Genomic DNA, 23,033 nt, shown 5'->3' with positions numbered 1-23,033 from the left:
TGTAAAGTACCTGGCACATAGTAGGTGCACTTTATGTGGAACACCTGGCACACAGTAGGTGTATTTTATGTGGAGTACCTAGCACATAGTAGGTACACTTTATGTGACATACCTGGCACATGGTAGGTACTCTTCATGTAGCATATTGGGCACACCGTAAGGCACACTTTAAAGAGTGCATCTGGCACATAGTATGTGTGCTTTATGTGAAGTATGTTGCACAGAGTAGTTTTGCTTTATGTAGAGCACTCAACACATAGGAGAAGCATCTTATGTAGAACATCTGGCACACAGTAGGTGTGCTTTATTTAGAGCACCTGGCACACAGCAGGTATGGCTTATATAAAGGGCCAGGGACTGAAGATACAGGATTTGTGAAGGGCACCCAGCATACAGGAGACACTCCTTATCTGGAGCACCTGGCATACAGTAGGTACACTATATGTAGAGTAGCCAGCACACAGTAGACCAGATTTATGTACAATACTTGACACAGAGTAGGTGCACTTTATGTAGGTCACCAGGTACACAGTAGACATGCTCAATGTACAGCACCTGACATACAGTAGGTATGCTTTATATACGGCATGTGGCAGAGTAGGCACGCTTTATATAAAGTACTCTGCACAAAGTAAGCTTACATTATGTAGACCATGCTGCACATAGTAGGTGGACTTCATGTGGCGTGCCTGGCACATAGTAGACAGAATTTACGTAGAGTACCTGGTACAGAGTAGGTACACTTTATATAGTGAGACTGGCACACAGTAGGTGCACACAGTAGTACTTTCCATACAGTCTTTTGCACAGAGTAGAGACACGCACACAGCAGCTCAAGTGCTAGTTGCCATTCCCTTCCCTTCCCTTCAGCCCCTTTTTGTGGCTCCCTCTTCTTAGGAGCCTTCTTCTGTCACTCTCTAAGACCTCATCCGACATCCCATTTCCCAGATGGGGAGCCTGAGCCCAGGAGGGCCGCACTGCCCACAGTCAGAGAAAAGACAGGGCAGAACAAGGACTCCACTCAGGGTCCCCTCGCTCTGCCCTCCCCTGTCTGGACCCCATCTGGCCCCTCTCAGCCTCATCCTCTGTGCCTCCACTCTGTCCTCCTAAGCTGAGCCCAGCCTCTGGGTTTGCTCCTCCAGCTGGGCTCTTTATCCCCAGAATCTGACCTGGGTAATCCTCAGTGGGGCTGGGGCTGTATTCTTTGTTCCTGCTTCCAGCAGTCAGTTCTCAACTCAGGCCTTGGGCTGCCTGGAGGCAAGGCTTGAACTCTTGCCAGGCTGTGAAGTCAGAGGTCAGACGCTTCTGTCTCTGAACCTCCTAAGTCTGCACTAAGAAATGGTGCCTGACATGCTCCCCGCCCATATCTGGAGAGGAACCCGGATGATCTGGGACAAGGGTTTGCCTGGCCCAGCTCAACTGGCTGCGAACGCTCATGATGTTCATGCTTTTATCTGAACACCCTTGTGGAAGGGCAGGGTGGCTGTAAACTTGGGGTTCAGAGTCCCCTTTAACCACCCCCCAACTTCTCCTGCAAACTGCCAGGAAGGTGCTGAGACCTGAGAATTCAGTGCTCGTGCTGGGGCACCCTGAGCGGGTCCATCTGCACCCAGCTGGCCCAACCCCAGGGTTTGGGTGGCTGCCCAGGCACGGAAGACACACCCAGGTTGTGGGGATTGGCTGGCTCAGCCCAGCCCAGCTTTCCAGGGCTTTCCCTAGATCAGAGGCCAGAGGCAACGACTTTCCAGCAGAAGAGGAGAGGAGGTTGTGTGGAACAAGCTGCTCCTGACAGAAGGTGCTAGGCTGGAGGTGGTGGGACTGGAGGGTCCTGGCCTGGGATGGGGAGGGGCACCACCCAAGGCTGGGGTGACTATAGGCTGTGGGCCTGGGAGAGTGGTGGTTTCTTGGTAACTGGGCTCCTAGCAAACTTCTAAGGATTCAGGCTGGGCCTTCCTGGACTCTAATCAGCTCCTGTCTCTCTTTCCCTTTCTGTGTGTTTACCAGGTCACTGGAGGCCGCTTGGTTGTTGGTTTTGGTTGGGCCTTTCTGGACTTTAGATCTAAGCCCTTTGTTTACCCATCCCTGAGCCCTCCCTGCCCTGCCCCCTGCATTTCCTGACCTGGCCCCTCTCCGCTGTCCCCTGAGCTCCCCCCGCTCTTCCCTGGGCCTCAGGACCTCACCCTCCATCTCATCCCCCTGCAGGATGTCACTGCTGAGCCTGTCCTGGCTGGGCCTCGGGCCAGTGGCAGCGTCCCCGTGGCTGCTCCTGCTGCTGGTCGGGGTCTCCTGGCTGCTGGCCCGCGTCCTGGTCTGGACCTACACCTTCTATGACAACTGCCGCCGGCTCCAGTGTTTCCCGCAACCCCCAAAACGGAACTGGTTTCTGGGTCACCTGGGCCTGGTGAGTGTGGAGGCAAAATGGGTCTGGGGTCTCAGGGTGGATGGACTTCCAGAGGGGCAGGAATGGGGCTCAGGGAGCTGAGTAATGAGGGTGGCTGAGGAGTGGGACAGCAGAGGAGCGAGGGGGGCAGCTCACTCATTCCCCTCCCCACTCACTCATTCCCCTCCCCACTCACTCGTTCCCCTCCCCACTCACTCGTTCCCCTCTCCTCACTCACTCCTTCCCCTCTCCCCACTCACTCGTTCCCCTCCCCACTCACTCGTTCCCCTCTCCTCACTCACTCCTTCCCCTCCCCACTCACTCGTTCCCCTCTCCCCACTCACTCGTTCCCCTCCCCACTCACTCGTTCCCCTCCCCACTCACTCGTTCCCCTCTCCTCACTCGTTCCCCTCCCCACTCACTCGTTCCCCTCTCCTCACTCACTTGTTCCCCTCCCCACTCACTCGTTCCCCTCCTCACTCACTCGTTCCCCTCCCCACTCACTCGTTCCCCTCTCCTCACTCACTCGTTCCCCTCTCCCCACTCACTCGTTCCCCTCTCCCCACTCACTCGTTCCCCTCTCCCCACTCACTCGTTCCCCTCCCCACTCACTCGTTCCCCTCTCCTCACTCACTCGTTCCCCTCTCCTCACTCACTCGTTCCCCTCCCCACTCACTCGTTCCCCTCTCCTCACTCATTCCTTCCCCTCTCCCCACTCACTCCTTCCCCTCTCCCCACTCACTCCTTCCCCTCTCCCCACTCACTCCTTCCCCTCTCCCCACTCACTCCTTCCCCTCTCCCCACTCACTCCTTCCCCTCCCCACTCACTCGTTCCCCTCCCCACTCACTCGTTCCCCTCCCCACTCACTCCTTCCCCTCCCCACTCACTCCTTCCCCTCCCCACTCACTCCTTCCCCTCTCCTCACTCACTCGTTCCCCTCCCCACTCACTCGTTCCCCTCCCCACTCACTCATTCCTCTCCTCACTCACTCGTTCCCCTCCCCACTCACTCATTCCTCTCCTCACTCACTCGTTCCTATCCTCACTCACTCACTTCTCTCTACCTACTACTTCCTTCCTCAGTGTACCCTCAAATGCTATTCTCTCCTGAAACACCCTCACAAACACAGCAATAATGTGTGACTGGCTATCTGGGCATCCCTTAGCCTAGATTTAACCATCACAGGAGGTGACATCCCGACTTGCTTTCAGATCGGTCCTACAGAGGAGGGCTTGAAGAACTTGACCCAGATATCGGCCACCTATTCCCCAGGCTTTAGGATATGGCTGGGTCCCATCATCCCCTTCGTCGTTTTATGCCACCCTGACATCATCCGGTCTATCACCAATGCCTCAGGTACCCATGCACAGCCTGTGGTGGTGGGTGCCAGGTTAAGCTTCTGTGTGGTCCCTTCAGTACCCAGGCCCCTCCTTGAGTACCCAGCCCCCTCATTGAGACTTTCATTTCAATGTCTTCTCCCTCCGTTGCCATTTGCTCCCTGTCTTGGTGTCCTCGGCACCACTGGAACTCCAAGAGGCCCCAATCCAAAGCCCTTTCTTGAAGAAAAGCCCGTGCTTGAGGAGACGGCTCTAGACAGGAAGAGTTTTAGCTTCCTGGGGTCAGGAGTGGGCAAGAGGGAGATGGGTGTGACAACCCAGAGAACCAGGCATCTGCTGGAGCAGGCTGGAAGGCCTTCTGGAGTTGTTGGAGCTGGGTCTGGACTCATGAGTAACAGTTTTTGAAGTGTGGGGCAGGATGATGCAGTGGGCATCATTGGTATTTGGGGGCCCCACCAGTCCTGACGTCAGCCTTGTCCATCCCTCAGCCCAGAGCGGTAGGACTTGTGGCTGGTGGAGAATCTGGGCTGCTGTTTACGTGACGTCCACCTATGATAGGTCAGTTCCTCCTACCTCATCCTGACACTCATCCATACCAAGTTTACTGCTCTCCTCCTACAGGTTTTAGGAATCTCCGATGGGAGATCCCACACCAGCCATTTGATCTCCCCTTGCTCTCTGCTCTTCTCCTCCTTGGACAGACTAGGATGAGCAGGGGAGGGGGCAGCATCCCACAGAAACTATGGCTCTGACCCCAGAAAGCTTAGTCACTGTGCGAATCACCAGCTCTCTCTGGCTGCTGAAGTCTCTCTGAGTTGTGAGCAATGGAAATTCAACTTCATGTGCTCTAAGCAAATAAAGAGAATCAAAGGATGTAAAGTAAAGGGAGGGTGGTCTTCAGGCATAGCTGGATCCAGGTGTCAATGAACCTCATCAGGAATCTGTTTCCTTTTCTTAATTTCACCATTTTTCTGCATCACTTTTCCGTTTAAGGCAGCTCTTTTCTTATGGTGTCAACTATGGGTCCCAGTAGCTCAGTTCTTGTCAGAAAGCTCACCTTTCCCCCAGGGGGTCCCACAAATAGCCTATGAGTTCTATGTTATACCTGACTATATCTGGCATGTTTTACCTGGGATCATATGGAGAGGTCGTCATGTGTGTGGCTCAGCTGTGGGCAAGGACACTTGGGGCATGCCCCAGACTTTCTGCTTCTTCTCTGACCTGTGACTTGAAATTGTCTTTTCTTTTTCTTGTCATGTCGTGGCCATGTTTGTGGCTTGTCCAAGGTCTGGGATCCAGGGTCCCTTTGGAATTGTCAGAGTTATGATTTTAGTCTTCCTGAGCCAGGTCTCAGAACCCATTCCAATCACCCTTGAAGAAAAGTCTTGGTTATACCTGGGACATGTCCAGGACATCTAAGAAATCATATTTAATCCCACCTGGGGCCTGTCTGTGAGGTCATGTCAGGCTACCTCAGGTCCATGTTGGACGATGTGTCGTTTAGGGATCATTATGTGTGTTGTGTCATGTCACGGCATGTTAACTTATGTTGGGGACATGGCCCAGGTCCCAGGTCCATGTCAGGAGATGATACAGAGTACTGGGGCAGACATGTCCCTTTAAAGGTGTTTAAAGGCCCCTTTAAAGGTATTTTGTAGAGTGTGGAGCTGTGCTTGCGTGTTGCACATGCTGGGCCCTGTAGGAGACATGTCAGGGTGTGCTGGGGTGTGCTATGCCCTGTTAGCTTATGACATTGCTCTACTGCTGCGGCCTGGACTGGTTCTTCTTCCTCTATCCTCCCTTCTTCCTCTGCCCTCGGTCCCCTTCCTGCTATCCTGGGCATGGAGTGGGTAAAGTGCTGATAGGGAGCCTCCCCCTACACCTGAACTTCCTCTCTTGCTCTCTACATGGCCTCTGATGGTCCTCATTCATGCCAGCTGCCATTGCGCCCAAGGATGAGCTCTTCGTGAGGTTCCTGAAGCCCTGGCTGGGTGAGTGCCTGCAGGTGAAAGGGGCTGGGGACGACCTTGTTGGGGGTGGGGAAGGTGCTGCTCTTGCCCACTGTCTTTGGCTACCCTGCTAGGAGAAGGGATACTGCTGACTGCTGTTGACAAGTGGAGCCACCGCCGTCGGATGCTGACGCCCGCCTTCCACTTCAACATCCTGAAGCCCTATGTAAAGATCTTCAATCAGAGTGTGAACAGCTTGCTCGTGAGTCCCTTGAACCCTGGGTCCCAGCTGGAGTCTTGGGGTGGAGGGACCACGGACAGATCTGCTCTGGAATTTTGGCTCTGCTGGGTGGCATTGAGCCATTGCTGTTCCTCTCTGAGCCTTGGTTTCCTCATCTGTAAAATAGGAATAATAATCTCTACTTAAAAGGTGGTAAGATAATGCAAGAGTCATGTCCCTAGCACACAGCAGATAGTCAGAAGGTGTCAGTTTCTGTGTTTTTCTCACGGAAGCCATGTAAATGCAAGAGAGTAAAGATGAAGACTGCGTAGTCGTCTTTGGTGATTACAAACCACTTGAAAACTCACTGGCTTAGAGCAATAAGGGTTTACGATTGCTAACGAGTCTGTGAGACAGCTAGCCGGTTCTTCTGGATGTGGAAGGGATCACTCTTTGTACACGAGCTGCTGTGGATCAGATCGGCAGCTTCGCTCATCCTGGCTCAGTTCATTCACAAGTTTGGGGCTTCACTAGCTTCAGGCTGATCTAGGATGGCCTCAGCTGTGACACCTGGACTTTTCCCCATGTGATTCTCTGCCTCCAGAAGGCACCCTATTGTTCACATGGCAGAGATTGGGTTCCAAGAAACTGTGAGGAGGCTGCAATATCTGTGGACATCGTCTCTGCACTGTTTCAAAGTTCAAGCAGCCTTGGGTCTATTAGAGTTATTATATCATCATTTTCACCACATTGTATTGGCCAAAGAAAGTCAAAAGTCCAGCACAGACTCACAGGGGTGTAAAACAGAATCCATCTCTTAATGGGAGTTGCTGAAAAATTACTATGCAAAGGGTGTAAATACAAGGAGAAGTGAAGAACTGAGGGGTCAGGATTTTGTGAAGTGTCCAGGTTGTTTTTTAAATTTGCAAGCTGATAAGTTAGATTATTACTGTTTCATGCATTCTAACAGAAGGCACAAGACTCCTGGGTCAGAGACAAAGGGTAGTTGATTACTTATGGCACAATAGGCAACATGTACTTCTTGTTGGTTTGTATCCTTTTTCTGAGTCAACCTAAATTCCATGGGGGACATTGATGGGCCTTTATAGCAGCCTGCTCATGCACTACACTGCATGGCAGACAACAGGCACTAGGCTTAGGGAATCTGCTTTAATAGCGGCAGAAACAAGCCTGATATTAATCGAGGGGGAGTCATTGCCTTATCTCTCCAGGTTGTTCTCTGCAAACACAACTCTGAGACATGGCTCAAGTAAGAACATCATGGTCTTGCATTGGTGGCATACCCAGCAAGGATGCTCAGGGCTGATGAAGGAGTGCCTCTTCCAACGCAGGGATATTTTTGAAGTGAATTTATCACAATGGAGATGAATAAAACGAACATTTACTGGGCACTCACCATATGCCTGAAAAAACGCCATGTCCCAATGCCAAGATATATCCTGTCTACTTTAATTGTAATAACCCTGTGAGTTTATGATTATTTTTGCCCTAATGCAGATGATGAACTGAGGGTCAGAGAGATTAAGGAGCTGGACAGAGGTCAATCAGTTAATAAGTGAGCTAGGAGTGGTGGAGCAGAGATTCTATCCCGGTTTATCTCGCCCCAAAGCAGACTGTCGTCACTGTTATTGAATATTTGACAGGTGGGACCTAGAGGAGGGCAATAGGTTGACCAAGGGCACACAGAGCATAGGAGGCAGAGCTGAGACTTGAATGCAGTTCTCTTGACTCCCAGCCATGGGTCTTCGTCTCCTAATACCAACAGCTTCTGCTCCCATCCAAGTCTGGTCCTCGTTGGCAATGGGTTCCTGGGGCAGAGGACCAGGAGGCTGGTTGTCAGGAGTCCATCCTGATGTTTGGGGCTGGGGAGAGGCACCAAGAATGAAGGGTCTGGCTCTAGCTGTCTTCCTTTCTCTGGCCAGGACAAGTGGCAGCGCCTGGCCTCAGAGGGCAGCAGTCGTCTGGACATGTTTGAGCACATCAGCCTCATGACCTTGGACAGTCTGCAGAAATGCATCTTTAGCTTTGACAGCCATTGTCAGGAGTGAGTTCCTTCCCAGGGCCTGGGATGGGAGTCCATGGACCAAAGGGAGTAAGGTGGGGAGGGAGGAATGAGCAAAGTAACTAGAAGTGCCTTTCGGGAGGATTTGTATCATAGCTGGGCTTTGAAGGTCAGGAAAGCGAGAAAGTGTTGTCTTTCCAGGTGGGTAGAAATGTTTGAGTAACAGCAAGAAGGTTAGGATGAGCCTTGAGTAACAGCAAGAAGGTTAGGATGAGCCAGGAGAAATGAGGTTGTGGAAGTAGACAGAGTCAGATATTTAGGATGCTGAAAATCAGGAACAGTGGTACGAAGTTTATTAAGAGATTTCCAGAGAGCTTTTGTAGTTTCAGCTGATGATGGAACCACAAATTAAGAGTTGAGCTCTGTGGGAAACTGACAGCCCACCACCACACCTGGCTAATTTCTGTATGTTTAGTAGAGAGGGAGTTCACCACGTTGGCCAGGCTGGTCTTGAACTCCTGACCTCAGGTCGGCCTGCCTTGGCTTCCCAAAGTGCTGGGATTACAGGGTGGAAGGTGCGGGGGAGACAGAGAGAGACACAGAGAGAGAGTTGGTTATGGTGGGACTGGAGCAGGCATGAATTGGAAGGGGATGAAGTCTGAGTTGTGTGGACAGTGTTGGAAAATGATCAGTACTGGACACTGTTTGGGAGACAGAGGAGAGAAATGTGGTGTCCAACCTATGTTCTGGGTGCCTTGGTGCATGGAGAGAGCTCTCAGAAAGAGGGTGCAGGGCGGGAAGAGTCTGGAGAGTCAATCTCATGACTGATATCCACTATGTATCTCTAGGACCATCTGTTTCTAGATACTCAGTTTCCTGATAGGTGGTAGCTCCTGGCTGCTGGAGGGGGAGTTCCTAAAGCTTTGCATATGTTCAATTGTTGCCTCCCTTTCCATCCTTGGCCTGCAGGAGGTCCAGTGAATATATTGCCACCATCTTGGAGCTCAGTACCCTCGTAGAAAAAAGGACCCAGCATCTCCTCCAGCACATGGACTTTCTGTATTACCTCACTCATGATGGGCGGCGCTTCCGCAGGGCCTGCCGCCTGGTGCACGATTTCACAGACGCCGTCATCCAGGAGCGGCGCCGCACCCTCCCCACTCAGGATATTGATGACTTCCTCAAAGACAAAGCCAAGTCCAAGACTTTGGATTTCATTGATGTGCTTCTACTGAGCAAGGTGGGTTTCTCTACGATCTGAATTAAAGTGATAGAATGGAGCTTGATGTCAAATGCCAGATAAAATAAATTGGACTTGATCCAAAGGGCACTGGGAACCATGGAGATGCTTGAGAAAGGGAAGGTCACAGACAGGTTTTAGAGATGACTCTGTTGAATGCAGCCTGAAGGGGACTGCTAATTCTGAAACTGTGAAGAGCCTAAGATTTTACTCAACTTACAAGTTAGTAAGTTAGTCTTCCACATTCTTATGTATATCTATATGTCTATGTCTTTGCCTGTATCTATGATGACAGATGCACCAAAGCACTGGACCACAGCAGCCCATTAGCTATTTAGCAATAACAGCAGGTGGAGTAGGACCGTAGAGCTGGCTCCCCATTCCTAGGGCAACACAATGTTTTTACCTGTAAATGCACAAGAATTTGCACCATAGGAGAGAGGCAGCTACATTCTGAGTCTTATATAGGACAGCTAGCTCTTATACTCCTTCTTTCTTACAGAGAGAGAGAGACAGACAGAGACAGAGAGGGAGAGAGAGAGAGAGAGACAGAGACAGACAGAGCGAGTGAGCGAGCGAGTGAGAGAGAGAGAGAGAGAACACTTTGTTCTGGAGTATAAACTACTCCTCTCCAGTGAGATGGCAATTTCATAGTTTTGTAACCCAAACAGCTTCTGGAAAGATAAGATTCTCTGAGTTTGCCACTCTAGAGTGTGAGCAAGTGTCTTTGGAGCAATACATAATTTCCAAACTCCAAGACAAACTGCCATTTAAACATCCTGTACCCTAGGTTACCAGTCTTTTTCTCTGAAAGTCTGCATTATGCAGAAATATGAAAGTATTCAAGAGCCATCAATTCCTGCTGCCAGGCACCAAAGAGGAGGCAACGGAGCTGGGGGAAAGCCCTGGGAGTGGGGGCTCTGGTGACGGTGACCAGGAGAGATCTAGAAGTGCAGAGTGGGTTTGAGTTTCCGGAAGAAGATCAGATCGTCAGAGATTGTCTTAGGTTAGACTTGGGGGTCTCAGAGATAGTATAGTGTGTGTGTGTGTGTGTGTGTGTGTGTGTGTGTGTGTGTGTCTTACTTTCTCTTCAGGATGAAGATGGGAAGCCATTGTCAGATGAGGATATAAGAGCAGAGGCTGACACCTTCATGTTTGCAGGTGAGGGTCCCAGTGTGGGACTACAGTGGAGACAGAAGTTCCTCCATCTCAGGAACCTGGTGGGTGGACCGTGGATCACTCCATTCTGCCCATCTTCCCCCTCCCTCCATCCTCCTGAGGATCTCAGTATGTGGGCGCTGTCCACCCTCTGGTGCTGAAGCAGCCTGGGGACCCAAGCCTGCCTTGCTTCCCCTCAGGCCATGACACCACGGCCAGTGGCCTCTCCTGGGTCCTGTACAACCTCGCAAGGCACCCAGAATACCAGGAGCGCTGCCGGCAGGAGGTACAAGAGCTTCTGAAGGACCGTGAGCCTAAAGAGATTGAATGGTGAGTGCAGGTGCTAGTGGCTGTTCCTGAGCTCTTCTCATTGGCTCTGCTCCCCAGATGGGGAGGGGAGGAGGAGTTGTTTTTATTGATTCTGCCACTATTGCTTAGTCGGCATAGGAAGAGAGGACCACAGGCAGGGCTTGATACACAGCCCAACTGTCAAGGGAAAGGTTGCAGGCCTCTAGGACTGAAAGAGCAGGAATGCTGAGAGAATTGGTAACAATATGTGAGGACAGATAATGCCACTTAGCATATGTTCAGCAAATGAACTTCCCCTCCACTCTCTTTTCTCCCAGAAATATCATTTTTTTTTCAAATGTCTTCACTTCTTGGGTGTTTGCTCAGGTGAGGAGGGGGGAAGTTATTTTTGTCAATTCTTCCATTATTGCTTACTAGCACTAGGAGCAGAGCCCAGAGGCAGAACCTGGTATCCAGCCTGGCTAGCAGGGGAATGTTTCAGGCTTTTGGGACAGAAAGACCTAGGCTGCTGAGAGATTTAGTGACAATATATGAAAACAGATGGTGATACCTAGACACATTCAGTCAATGAATTTTCCTGTCACTCCTTTCTTGGTTTTGTCTGAATTATCATTTTTTTCAAGGATCTTTACTTCCTGAACGTTTGCTCTTCTATTCCCTATTTCTGACCCCCAGGGATTCATGAGAGACCTAGGGGTAAAAGTCATCTATCTTTTGTCTAGGACACCTGCATCATTCATCCATCCAGTCTTCGTTCAGCAAACTCTTCCGCATGCCTTTCCAATGCCACTTCTGTTTCCAGCACGTTTCTGTGCTCTGGAGACCTGGAAAGAACCCTACCCAGGGATGTGTTTTCCAGGTACTCCCAGCCTAGTGGGAACAGTCCCAGGGCAGGACATTCCCAGTTCACATGGGCAAGGACAGAGTTGAGAGCAAGAGAAACATGGCTGGCAGTATGGAAAGTGTTTCAAGCCAGATGTGGTGGCTATTGCCAGTGATACCAAGTACTAAGGAGGCTGAAGTGGGAGGATCACTTGAGGTCAGGTTTAAGATGAATCTAGGGGCCAGGCGTGGTGGCTCACACTTGTAATCCTAGCACTTTGAAAGGCTAAGGTGGGCAGATCATGAGGTCAAGAGATCGAGACCATACTGGCCAACATGGTAAAATTCTGTCTCTACTAAAAATACAAAAATTACCTGGGTGTGGTGTGCGCACCTGTAGTTCCAGCTACTCTAGAGGCTGAGGCAGGAGAATTGCTTGAACCTGGGAGGTAGAGGCTGCAGTCAGCGGAGATTGTGCCATTGCAATACAGCCTGGCAACAGAGTGAGACTCCATTAGGAAAAAAAAAAAAAAGATAAACCTGGACAATATTTAAAGAACCCATCTCTAAAAAAGTAAAAAATCAAAATAATAAAGCACCTCAACTGAAACTCTGAATGGTGATCAGTAGATGTCTGAATGCAGTAGTGCTCTAGGCCAAAGAGACAGCCTGGGCAAAGATGCAGAAAGGAAGGGTGGGAGGGAGGAAGAAGAGGGAAAGAGAGAAGGAGTGGTTTGTGCATGGGGTGAAGGAGATGGTTATAAAGGGAGAAAGAAGTAAGAGGGAGGGAAAGTGAGCGAGAGCAAGATAAAGAGAGGAGGGAAGAGAGAAGGAGAAAGAGAGATAATGAGAGAGGAAGAAACTGAGTTATGATGATATAACAATAATGGAGGTGAAAGCAGGGTCTGGCTGTAGAAGACATGGGAAAATGATGATGGCTTCCATTTCAACCCAAAGGCAATGGGGAGCCATAACAAGTGGCTGAGCAGGGAAGGGACAGGTCAGATCTGGGCGCCAGAAAGATCTTTTCAAGGGTACTGAGGAGGGAGAACCAGCTGTAGAATGAAGTCCCAGTGAAGACATTCTGAGACCTGAGCCAGGCCGGGGCTGGGGATGGAGAGGAGGCAAAGGACTGGGCAGGTGTTTTGGAGGCAGTGTCCTCCCGTCCAAGCCTTTGCTCAGAACAGCAGTCCTAAAAGGTGGCAACATATTTTTATGCTTTTAAAAACCAAGACATCAAGCAACATTATGCACTTTTTAAAGAAACTGTCCAAAAAATGTATAAAAATGAGCTTCCTTCTTAAGTCTCACCCTAGTGGTTTCTACCATCAATGGTTTACTGTGTGTCCCCCCAGAAAATGGCTATCCTGATGCCTACTTTATATGAACATGGACTTTTTCTATACAAATAAGAGTGTATAACATAGACACAGTATTTTTTCCCAAGATGGTGGATTGGAGGCAGTCCCACGTGGTAGGACAGAATAGTGTGTAGAGATTCACACTGTGAACTTTCTTTTCCCAAGAAAAAACACAGGGACTCAACAGGAAAACCAAAAGAATCTACAGATCCTTTGAAAGAAGCCGCAGGCTGCAGCCTACTGTGTGAGATAGGTGAAAAACTGTAAATCTCCAGAGTGTGAGAGGGGGGAGACTGCCTCCAGCATGGATGCACATCTTTGCTGAGGAATCTGAATATCCAGGCCACAGGAGAAGGCCTTACCCAGGGCTTGAACTGATTTAGGGAATGGTGAGAAATACAAAAGTAGAAGTGGCAGCAGGAAGTGCCTTGCAGTCATTCCCAATCTCCAGCATGGACTGAGGGAAGCCATTCCTTATTGCATCTCACAGGCGTCCTTGGGGACGTCAGACAACTAGTTCAGGCAGGGATCACAGGTTGAATGAAGTGCCCAACTGTATTTCTTGATATAACTCAAGTGGGGATGAACTCCCTTGACCAGAACCCAGGGGGCAAGCAGGAAGTGTGCTGCAGACAGGAGTGCACGAGCTGGGTGCCTAGCCTTGGACAGGGACAAAAAGGCATGGCCTGAAAGCATTGCTATTTCTACGGGAAAAACTTATGGCCTGGGGCAAGTCTGAGTTCTGTGTACAGACTGCCTGAATCTAAATCCAGTGCTATGAGTGGAACACTGCAGGTGTGAGACCTGCCTTGTGCCAACTGCATGGGAGGTGGATGAGGCTTACTGCCACCTGCTACTTTCCACTCCCTTTGCAAACTCTTCTGTGAGGCAGAGGCAGTTATACTCACCTCTGAAACATTAGCCCAATGATCTGAGAACCACCCTCTGACTCCCACAAGGGCAAAAAACAAAAAACAAAACAAAACAAAAAACAAAACAAAACAAAAACAGTTCCCCCCACCCCCCCAAAAAAAAAAAAACCTAAGAATATACTTAACCAAGGAGGTTAAAGGTCTCTACAAGGAGAACTACAAAACAGTGCTGGATGAAACCATAGATGACACAAACCAATGGAAACACATCCCATGTTCATGGATTGAAGGAATCAATAATGTGAAAATGATCAGGCTGTACAAAGCAATCTACAGATTTAATGCAATGCCTACTAAAATACTTAATTTTTCACAGAACTAGGAAAAGCAGTTCTAAAATTCATATGGAACCAAAAAAGAGCCTGTGTAGCCAAAGCAATACCAAGCAAAAAGAAAAAATCTATAGGCATCACATTACCCAACTTCAAATTATATTACAAGGCTACAGTTACCAAAACAGCATGGTACTGGCATAAAAGTAGGCACTTAGACCAATAGAACAGAATAGAGGACCCAGAAATAAACTCAAATACTTACAGCCAACTGATCTTTGACAAAGCATACAAAAACATAAACCGGGGAAAGGACACCTATTCAACAAATGGTGCTGGGAAAACTACATAGCCACATGTAGAAAAATAAAACTGGATCCCCATCTCTCACCTTGTATAAAAATCAGACTTAAATCTAAGAAATGAAACCATAAATATTCTATAAGATAACCTTGAAAAACTCCTCTGGACATTGGCCTAGGCAAAGAATTCATGACAAAGACCACAGAAAGCAAACACAACAAAAGTAAAAATAAATCAGTGGGACTTAATGAAACTAAAAAGTTTCTGCTCAGCATATATATATATAATATATATATATATATATATATATAATATATATATATATATATACACACATACATATATATAAAATAATGGCAGAGTAAACAGACAACAGAGTGGGGGGAAATATCTGTGAACTATGCATCTGACAAAGGGCTAGTATCCTGAATCCACAAGGAACTCAAACAAATCAGCAAGAAAAAAACAATTAATTCAATCAAAAAGTGGCTAAAGGACACCAATAGACAATTCTAAAAAGAAGATACATGAACAGCTAGAAAACATATGAAAAAAATCCTCCTCAACATCACTAATCATCAGGGAGATGCAAATTAAAACCACAATGAGACACCACCTTATTTCTAGAAGAATGGCCATAATTAAAAAGTTAAAAAACAATAGATGCTGGTGTGGATGTGGTAAAAAGTAAATGCTCATACACTGCCAGTGGGAATGTAAATTACACAACCTCTGCGGAAAGCAGTAAGGAGATTCCTTAGAGAACTAAAAGTAGATCTACCATTCCATCCAGCAATCTCACTACTAGGTATCCACCCAAAGGAAAAGAAGTCATTATATGAAAAAGACACATGCACACACATGCTTGTAGTAGCACAATTCACATATGTAAAGATATGGAACCAACCTAAGTGCCCATCGACCAATGAGTGTATAAAGAAAACATGGTATAAATACACCATGAACTACTCAGCTATAAAAAGGAATTAAATAATGTCTTTTGCAGCAACTTGGATGGGGCTGGAGGGCATTATTCTAAGTGAAGCAACTCAGGAATGGAAAACCAAATACCATATGTTTTTACCTGTAAGTGGGAGTGAAGCTATGAGGACACAGATACATACAGAGTGATATAATGAGCTTTCAAGACTCAGGGAGCGAGGCTGGGAGGTGGGTAAGAGAGAAAATACTACATTTGGGAATAGGATACACTGCTCAGGTGATGGGTGCATTAAAACCTCAGAATTCACCACTATAGAATTCATCCATGTAACCAAACCACTTGCACCCCAAATGCTATTGAAATAAAAAGAAATAAAGTAACACAGATCTGCACATTAACAATATATCTTTTGAGATCTTTTCTTTCTTTCTTTTTTTTTTTTGAGATGGAGTCTAGCTCTGTTGCCCAGGCTGGAGTGCAGTGGCGCTATCCGGCTCACTGCAACCTCTGCCTCATTCAAGCGATTCTTCTGCCTCAGCTTCCCGAATAGGTGGGATTACAGGGGCCTGTCACCACGCCCAGCTAATTTTTATATTTTTAGTAGAGACGGGGTTCCACTGTGTTGGCCAGGCTGGTCTCGAACTTCTGACCTCATGATCCACCTGCCTCAGCCTCCCAAGGTGCTTGGATTACAAGCATGAGCCACCATACCCAGCCAAGATCTTTTCTTTTTCTCAAATTATGAGTTTTGGAAAATAAGTTTATTTTTACTTTTAATTCACAAATGTTAATTATATATATTTATGGGGTATAATGTGATGTTATATGTATACAATGTGGAATGATTCATTCTAATAAACATACACATCATCTCACGTACTCATCATATTTATGGTGAGAACATTCGAAATTTACTCTTAGCAATTTTGAATTATATTATTAACTGTAGTCACCATGCATGTAATAGATCTCAAAACTTATTCCTCCTGTCTAACAGAAACTTGTACCCTTTGACCAACATCTTTCTGTTCTTTCTTCCTCCCTCCTCTGGTAATTACCATTCTGTTCTCTGTTTCTATGATTTCTGTGTTAACTATTTCAGATCTCACAGGCAATTAAGGTTGCGCACTATTTGCCTTCTTGTGCCTGGCTCATTTCACTTAGCATAATGTCCTTCAGGTTCTTCCTTGTTGTCACAAATGAAAGAATTTTATTCTGTTTTAAGGCTGAATAGCATTCGTTTTGTATATATGCCACATGGAAAATGAGTTTTGAATTACACAAACAATGATGAGAACGGGTTCTTCTTGCACTCAATGAGACATTACAGAGAAGACAAGGGTTATCATTGACATTCCTGCTACCCCACCTAATCCCCTCCCTTTCTCCAAGGGGGCCTGTGGAGATGCTGACTTGTCATCTATCTGTCTGTCTGTTTATCCATCTATCTACATATCTTTCTATCATCTATCTCCTTATATATTCGATATATTTTGTGCCCTATGGTATTCACATATATGGACATTTTGGAACATGTTTTCTCCACCCAACTGTCTGTCTTATAGCTATATTTTCTGAGTGCTGAATGGCATTCCATGTTTTATTTGGCCCATCCCTTTCCTGAAGTCACTTGTGTAAATAATTCCAGTCATTGTAGATATGGCCAATTTGCCTTCCAGAGTTTCTGTACTGATTCCAGTCTGCATTGTGTAGCAGGACTAATGATCCTTATTTTCTCCTTTTGTGTGGCTGTATAGTATTCCATTGTGACAATGTTGATCTAAACATCTCCCCATCCATGTATATTCGGTTTGTTTCATCCTTTTGCTAAATTAAACCTGCGCAATCGGCACGTGTGACCATTGCTCATTATATGTAAGCTCATATCTGCAGGACACATTCCCAAAAGTGCAATTGCTGAATCAAAGACCATTTGCATTCTACAATTGTAATAATGATTGCAAATCCATTCCTATATTAGCTGAGTTTGATGGCACAAGGTTTCCCACAAATTTGCCAACAGTATTATTATATCATTAAATTTTAAATTTTTGTCAATCTTTGTATTTCATCTTTTAATGAGCTTTTTTTTTTTTGAGATGGAGTCTCACTCTGTCACCCAGGCTGGAGTGCAGTGGCGCGATCTCAGCTCACTGTAACCTCCACCTCCTGGGTTCAAGCAATTCTCCTGCCTCAGCCTCCTGAGTAGCTGGGATTACAGATGTGGGCCACCATGCTTGGCTATTTTTTTGTATTTTTAGTAGAGATAGAGTTTCACCATGTTGGTCACACTGGTCTTGAACTCCTGACCTCATGATGTGCCCGCCTTGGCCTCTCAAAGTGCTGGGATTACAGGCTGAGCCACCGCAGTTGGCCTTAATGAGCATTTTCTTAAATAAAAGTGAGATAGAAAATCTTTTTCCCAAGTTGATAAGTCATTTATTTTCTTTGTATGGGAGTGGTCATCTTATATTTTTTGTTTTTCTTTGGGTTCTTTTTTCATATTTACTTATAAGAATGTGTTTTACAATTAATTTTTTTTCTGTCTTTTGTTGCAAAAGGTTGCCTTTTGACTTTTTGGGGAGTGCCTTTGGTTAATTTTTATGAAGTTAAATTTGTCCACATTTTCTTTTGCAGTCACACTACCCATCTATTTCCAAGTTTTGTGAGGCTTCCTTCAGCATATGGTTAAGTTTTCACTTATTCACATGTCTGTCTCTGACCTTTTTAGTCTTTTGAATGGGTCTTTTTTTTATGGCATTGCTATTTTTATAACTGTGACTTATTTTTTTCTTTTTTCCTTTTTTGAGATGAAGTCTAGCTATGTTGCCCAGGCTGGAGTGTGGTGGTGCCATCTCGGCCTACTGAAACCTCTGCCTCCCAGGTTCAAGCGATTCTCCTGCCACAGTCTCCTGGGATTACAGGCACCTGCCACCACGCCCAGCTAATTTTTGTATTTTTAGTAGAGACCAGGTTTCACCAGGTTGGTCAGGATGGTCTGGAACTCCTGACATCAAGTGAGCTGCCCACCTCGGCCTCCCAATACTGTGACTTTCCAACAGGTTTTATTTATTTACTTATTTTTATTTTTTTTAAAGATGGGGTTTCACCATGATGGCCAGGCTGGTCTTGAACTCCTGACCTCAGGTGATCCACCCACCTCGGCCTCCCAAAGTGCTAGGATTACAGGCGTGAGCCACTGCGCCCAGCCTCCAACAGGTTTCAATATCTGGTGGAGTGACTTTGTTGTTGTTGTTGTTAAATCGACCCTTACAAACAATTGCTGCCATGGCAAAGTGTATCTTTTATTTGGATTGAGGGAAATTTATAACGAAATACAGAGATTTCATGTATCTTTTTAAGTTTAATCCAGGTATTTTATATTATTATGACTAGCATCTTTTATATCTTTTCAGTTGTTGGTTATTTCTACATGGTAAAACTAATGATTTATGCATATGAATTCTATGCCCAATGAACAAAGTACATGCTAAAGACAGTGCTGTGTATCAAGGGAAAAAATATAGATAATTAAGTAAAAGCTCTTGGGACAACTGGAAAGCCTTCTGGAAAAAAGACAACTGAATCTGGTTTTCATGTCTTATGACAAGATAATGTTCAGATAAATCATTTTTTTTTTTTTCTAAAAGAGTCCTAAAAGCTGTAGCAGAAACCAGGAGAAAATCACTTCATAGCTCCAGAGTAGGGATAACCTTATTTTGATATAAGTCCCAGGGGCTATGAAAAAGTGATAAACTGTTAAATGAGAAAAGATACAGGCCGGGTTCGGGGGCTCATGCTTGTAATCCCAGTACTTTGGGAGGCCAAGGCAGGCAGATCACTTGAGCTCAGGAGTTCAAGACCAGCCTGGCCAACATGGTGAAACCCTGTCTCTACTAAAAATATAAAAATTAGCTGGGTGTGGTGGTGCATACCTGTAGTCCCAGCTACTTGGGAGGCTGAGGTAGGAGAATCATTTGAACTGGGAGGCAGAGACTGCAGTGAACAGAGATTGCGCCACTGCACGCTAGCCTGGGGAATAGAGCAAGACTCTGTCTCAAAAGAAAAAAAAAAGATACAGAATAGTGTGTATAATAGATGGTGTGCTCCTATATAATTTTTTAAAATGCTAAAAATTAGGCCAGGAAGGATACATTAATAATAACCTGGGCAACATGTGGGGAGAGGCAGCGGGCATTCAGCCATAGGACTGGATTATGTTTTATGGTTTTCAAATTTTGAACCAGGCAAGTGTAGCTGGTATTAAAATTTTAAATAGCTACTGCAAAAGAAGAAAGATTAAGCAAAGGCTTGCTGGATCTTAAATGTTTATCTACATTTTCCAGTGGGGTCTCCAGGGTTTTCTAAGAATAAAATCACGTCTGCCAAAATGATACATTTACTCCCACATTTCAAATGGCATGACTCTTTTTTCTTCTTCCTTACCTAATTGCACTTGCTGGTACCTCTAGTATGATGCTAAATAAGAGCAAAACATTGCATCTTGGTATTTTGCTTCCTCTTCATTTGCATTTGAGTTTATTTTCTTGCCATAGACAATATTTATTTTTATGCAAATTTGTTAACTTTGTACCGCTGGCTTCTGGGTGTTTTCCTCAGATAATATATTTTTAACTACTTGGCTAAATTTTATCTGGTACTTTTCTAATTCTCTGCTTCTCTAATTGTTTTCTGCTTTTTAAAATTCTCAAATGTTTTATCCCCACGGAGTTCATTTTGTGATAGAAAAGGTCTCACTTGCAAATAGAGAAGCTGGAGAGTTGTGTCTTTGCTCCCTTGATAATGATTGGGGCTGGGGTGTTTCTTAGGGACGACCTGGCCCAGCTGCCCTTCCTGACCATGTGCCTGAAGGAGAGCCTGCGTTTGCATCCCCCAGCTCCGTTCGTTTCCCGACACTGCGCCCAGGACATTGTTCTCCCAGATGGCCGAGTCATCCCCAAAGGTGCCCACAGCCTCAGGGGGAGGAGTCCCCGCATAGGAAGAGGGGCCCCTCAGGTAGTCCTCATCCTGACTGCCCCCTTCTCTCCCACAGGCATTATCTGCATCATCAATATTATAGGAATCCATCACAACCCAAGTGTGTGGCCGGATCCTGAGGTGCTGCCTTCCCCATCCTCTCCCCACTCCCTGCCCTCTTTTTCATCAATTCCAAGGTTCTTAGGGGAGGAGTCAGGGTTTTGATCAGGAAAATCCATCACCTTGCCCCAACACACACACAACTGTCTCTCCAAGGCTGCCGATCCTGGGAGACCCCACCCAGCAAACCTTCTTGGTCTCACCTGCAGGTCTACGACCCCTTCCGCTTCGACCCAGAGAACAGCAAGGAGAGGTCACCTCTGGCTTTTATTCCGTTCTCCGCAGGGCCCAGGTAGGGGCCGCCTGTGTCTGGTATAGGGATGGGGTGATGGGTGCAGGGGTCAAAAAAGGAGGATGTTGCAGGTGGTCCCAGTTCCAGATCTCCTTCCCTCCATTCCTTCACAGTTTATGGGAAAACGTCCATAGAATGGGGATGAGTAGATCCTAGGGGTTCCGCGGAGTGCTCAGAATCCCCTCTTCCATGTCCTGGTCTGAGCTGGGAGCTGGAGTCTGGCCCAGGCTCCGAGGACGTGCAGCCCACACGGGAATCCCAGGCACGCTCAGCCCCTCTCTATCTCTCCGGCCGATCTGGGTGCAGTTGGGGATCCCGGACCAGGTTCTTGGCGTGATGGGGCCCAAATGCGGGTCCTGGGCGAAGTCACAGTCCCCACTCCCGCCCGCAGGAACTGCATCGGGCAGGCGTTCGCCATGGCGGAGATGAAGGTGGTCCTGGCGCTGACGCTGCTGCACTTCCGCTTCCTGCCGGACCACAGGGAGCCCCGCAGGAAGCCGGAGCTGATCATGCGCGCGGAGGGGGGACTTTGGCTGCATGTGGAGCCCCTGAACGCGGGCTTGCAGTGACTCTCTGACCCATCCACCTGCCTGTGCAGCTTCTCCGGAATAAAACGCTTCTGTCACCTCTGCGTGGGCCTCGCTGACAGCCTGCAGGAGGCTCTTGGGGACTGGGAGGCCTCAGGGAAGGGGCCTAACCTCGGTGGGTTAGATGCGGCTTGAAAGCTGCAGATACTGGCTCAGCACAGGAGCTTTGTATCCCTGCTTAATGGGCAAACCCGGAGAGGTGTGACCTGAAAGCTGCAGATACTGGCACCTTAGCGAAGGCTTATGGCCTGGGGCACATTTGAGTTCTGAGCACAGACTGCCTGGAACCTAGCTAACTGCTGCTAGTGGAATGCTGTGGGTGCAAGACCTGTCTTGCCAAGAGTGTAGGAGCTGGGTGGGGCTTACTGCCACCTGCTACTCCCTATTCCCCATACAGACTCTTCTGTGAAGTGGAGGCAGCTGTGATCCTTCCTGGAACATTATCTCTGCAGCCAGAGAACCAGTCTCTGATCCCCAGTGGGGCTACAGCTTTTGTCCCGATGTGGAGAGCCAGGGCGCCCACTTGCCTGACTGAGCTCTCACCTGGTATATTAACACATAGGACAGAAACTTTGGGGAGCCCTATGGCCCCACCCACTGCCTGAGACACCAGAGCACCTCTCCTGGGTAACCTAAGACAGGCGCAAATTCCACTGCTACCACCACAGCTGGTGCTCTTTTGCAAGCTCCACCTCCTGGCTGTGGGCCAGTTGACAGAAGCCATTATAGCATCTGCTTGCAAGCACAATAACAGGAAGCAGGAAGGAGAAAAATTGGACATGACCTCAGCTATCATCATTGCCTGCATCAACCTGGTTAATCAGGAAGTTCCGAGTGTGTCCACATGACCAGTTTGTTACTACCACACCTGGCATTTGAGAAAGCCAACACACTAAGGCTATTTATAACCGAGCAATCTCACAGAATCTACATCACTCCCCTTTTTTCCCCACCAGAGCTGGTGCTGGTACCCACTGCTGGGAGTCTCGAGGATCTGTTACATCATTGGTCCCTTGCACACATTCTCCAGCACCAGCATGGATTGTGGCCACTCCACTGGGTGGCTAGACCCAAAGGAGCTGCAGCCTTCATAGTAGGTTGGCCCTCGGAGACTCCTAATCCTAGGGGAAAGGGGAGTGCACCATATCAACAGAGCACCCCATCGGATAAAATATTCCAGATGGCAGACCTTGCATCCCAGAACTTTCTGCATATGAAAAGTTTCTTTCAGCAGAGGCACAGGTGCTGTGCTGGGTTCAGTAGGGGAAAAGTCTGCAGACCTACTTCAACAGTCAGGCAGTTCTGGGGACCATGAAGGGCTTCTTCCATGAGAGCTTGGCATGGCTATACATGTAGACAGTCTTTCTGGAATACTTCAGAGTGACTGAAACCTGTAAGAGCAGTACCCTCCAGGTTCAGGCTTTCGTGAGGGGTAGAGCCACAATCCCTCTCTACAGGGAATATCAGCATTCCTGCAAATGAAAAGAAGTGCCTATCGGATCTGAATAGTCAGATCACTGGGTCAGGAGTGTATCTGGGAGTTGGCTAGCTTTCCTGCTGTCCTGGCAGGGGAGCTGAGGAGGCTCCCTCTCTTACCCTTGAAAAGACCTCAGTGTGTTAATCACTGAGAGCTCCCTCGGCCACCTCTGTCAAGTCTGAGACCTCTGCCCACCACTGGGAACTGCATCGACCAAACCGCTTTAACCACAGCTGTTTTTTATTCATGATACCTCCCTCAACTGGCCTAAAGCCTGAACTGTTCAACTGTAAACAAAACACTAGGGGATATAAATAAAGTGCTACTACT

The 23,033-nt window shown here is 47.5% G+C and overlaps 1 protein-coding gene and 1 long non-coding RNA gene across 2 annotated transcripts; one reads left to right on the top strand and one right to left on the bottom strand.

Annotated features, from left to right (window-relative positions):
* Positions 1-1,721: 1,721 nt before the first annotated feature.
* CYP4F12 (cytochrome P450 family 4 subfamily F member 12) lies at positions 1,722-21,270 on the top strand. Its single transcript, XM_012469861.3, has 13 exons — positions 1,722-1,795; positions 2,203-2,401; positions 3,593-3,737; positions 5,656-5,709; positions 5,802-5,929; positions 7,831-7,952; positions 8,880-9,150; positions 10,245-10,311; positions 10,509-10,638; positions 20,080-20,213; positions 20,304-20,368; positions 20,557-20,639; positions 21,031-21,270. The coding sequence occupies exons 2-13, from the start codon at positions 2,204-2,206 to the stop codon at positions 21,206-21,208; spliced, it is 1,575 nt and encodes a 524-aa protein (XP_012325284.2). The 5' UTR covers positions 1,722-1,795; position 2,203; the 3' UTR covers positions 21,209-21,270.
* Positions 4,958-21,088, bottom strand: LOC135276779 (uncharacterized). The gene is made up of 2 exons (XR_010344330.1): positions 20,551-21,088; positions 4,958-6,063 (listed from the first exon to the last, which is right to left on the bottom strand). It is a non-coding gene; the product is annotated as an uncharacterized LOC135276779 (long non-coding RNA).
* Positions 21,271-23,033: the final 1,763 nt, after the last annotated feature.

This window comes from Aotus nancymaae, unplaced genomic scaffold (genome assembly GCF_030222135.1).
Source record: "Aotus nancymaae isolate 86718 unplaced genomic scaffold, 86718_ANA_hifiasm-v0.15.2.pri h1tg000028l, whole genome shotgun sequence".
NCBI classification, from domain to species: Eukaryota; Metazoa; Chordata; class Mammalia; order Primates; family Aotidae; genus Aotus; species Aotus nancymaae.
The sequence above is the reverse complement of the archived record's forward strand: the minus strand, read 5'-3'. Positions and strand labels throughout refer to the sequence as shown.

Excerpts from the sequence above, each read along its gene's own strand:
- CYP4F12 (XM_012469861.3), top strand. The coding sequence starts at position 2,204 with ATGTCACTGCTGAGCCTGTCCTGGCTGGGCCTCGGGCCAGTGGCAGCG. Across the intron at positions 9,151-10,244 it reads ATGTGCTTCTACTGAGCAAG|GATGAAGATGGGAAGCCATT; the intron begins GTGGGTTTCTCT and ends CTTTCTCTTCAG. Across the intron at positions 20,640-21,030 it reads CCGTTCTCCGCAGGGCCCAG|GAACTGCATCGGGCAGGCGT; the intron begins GTAGGGGCCGCC and ends TCCCGCCCGCAG.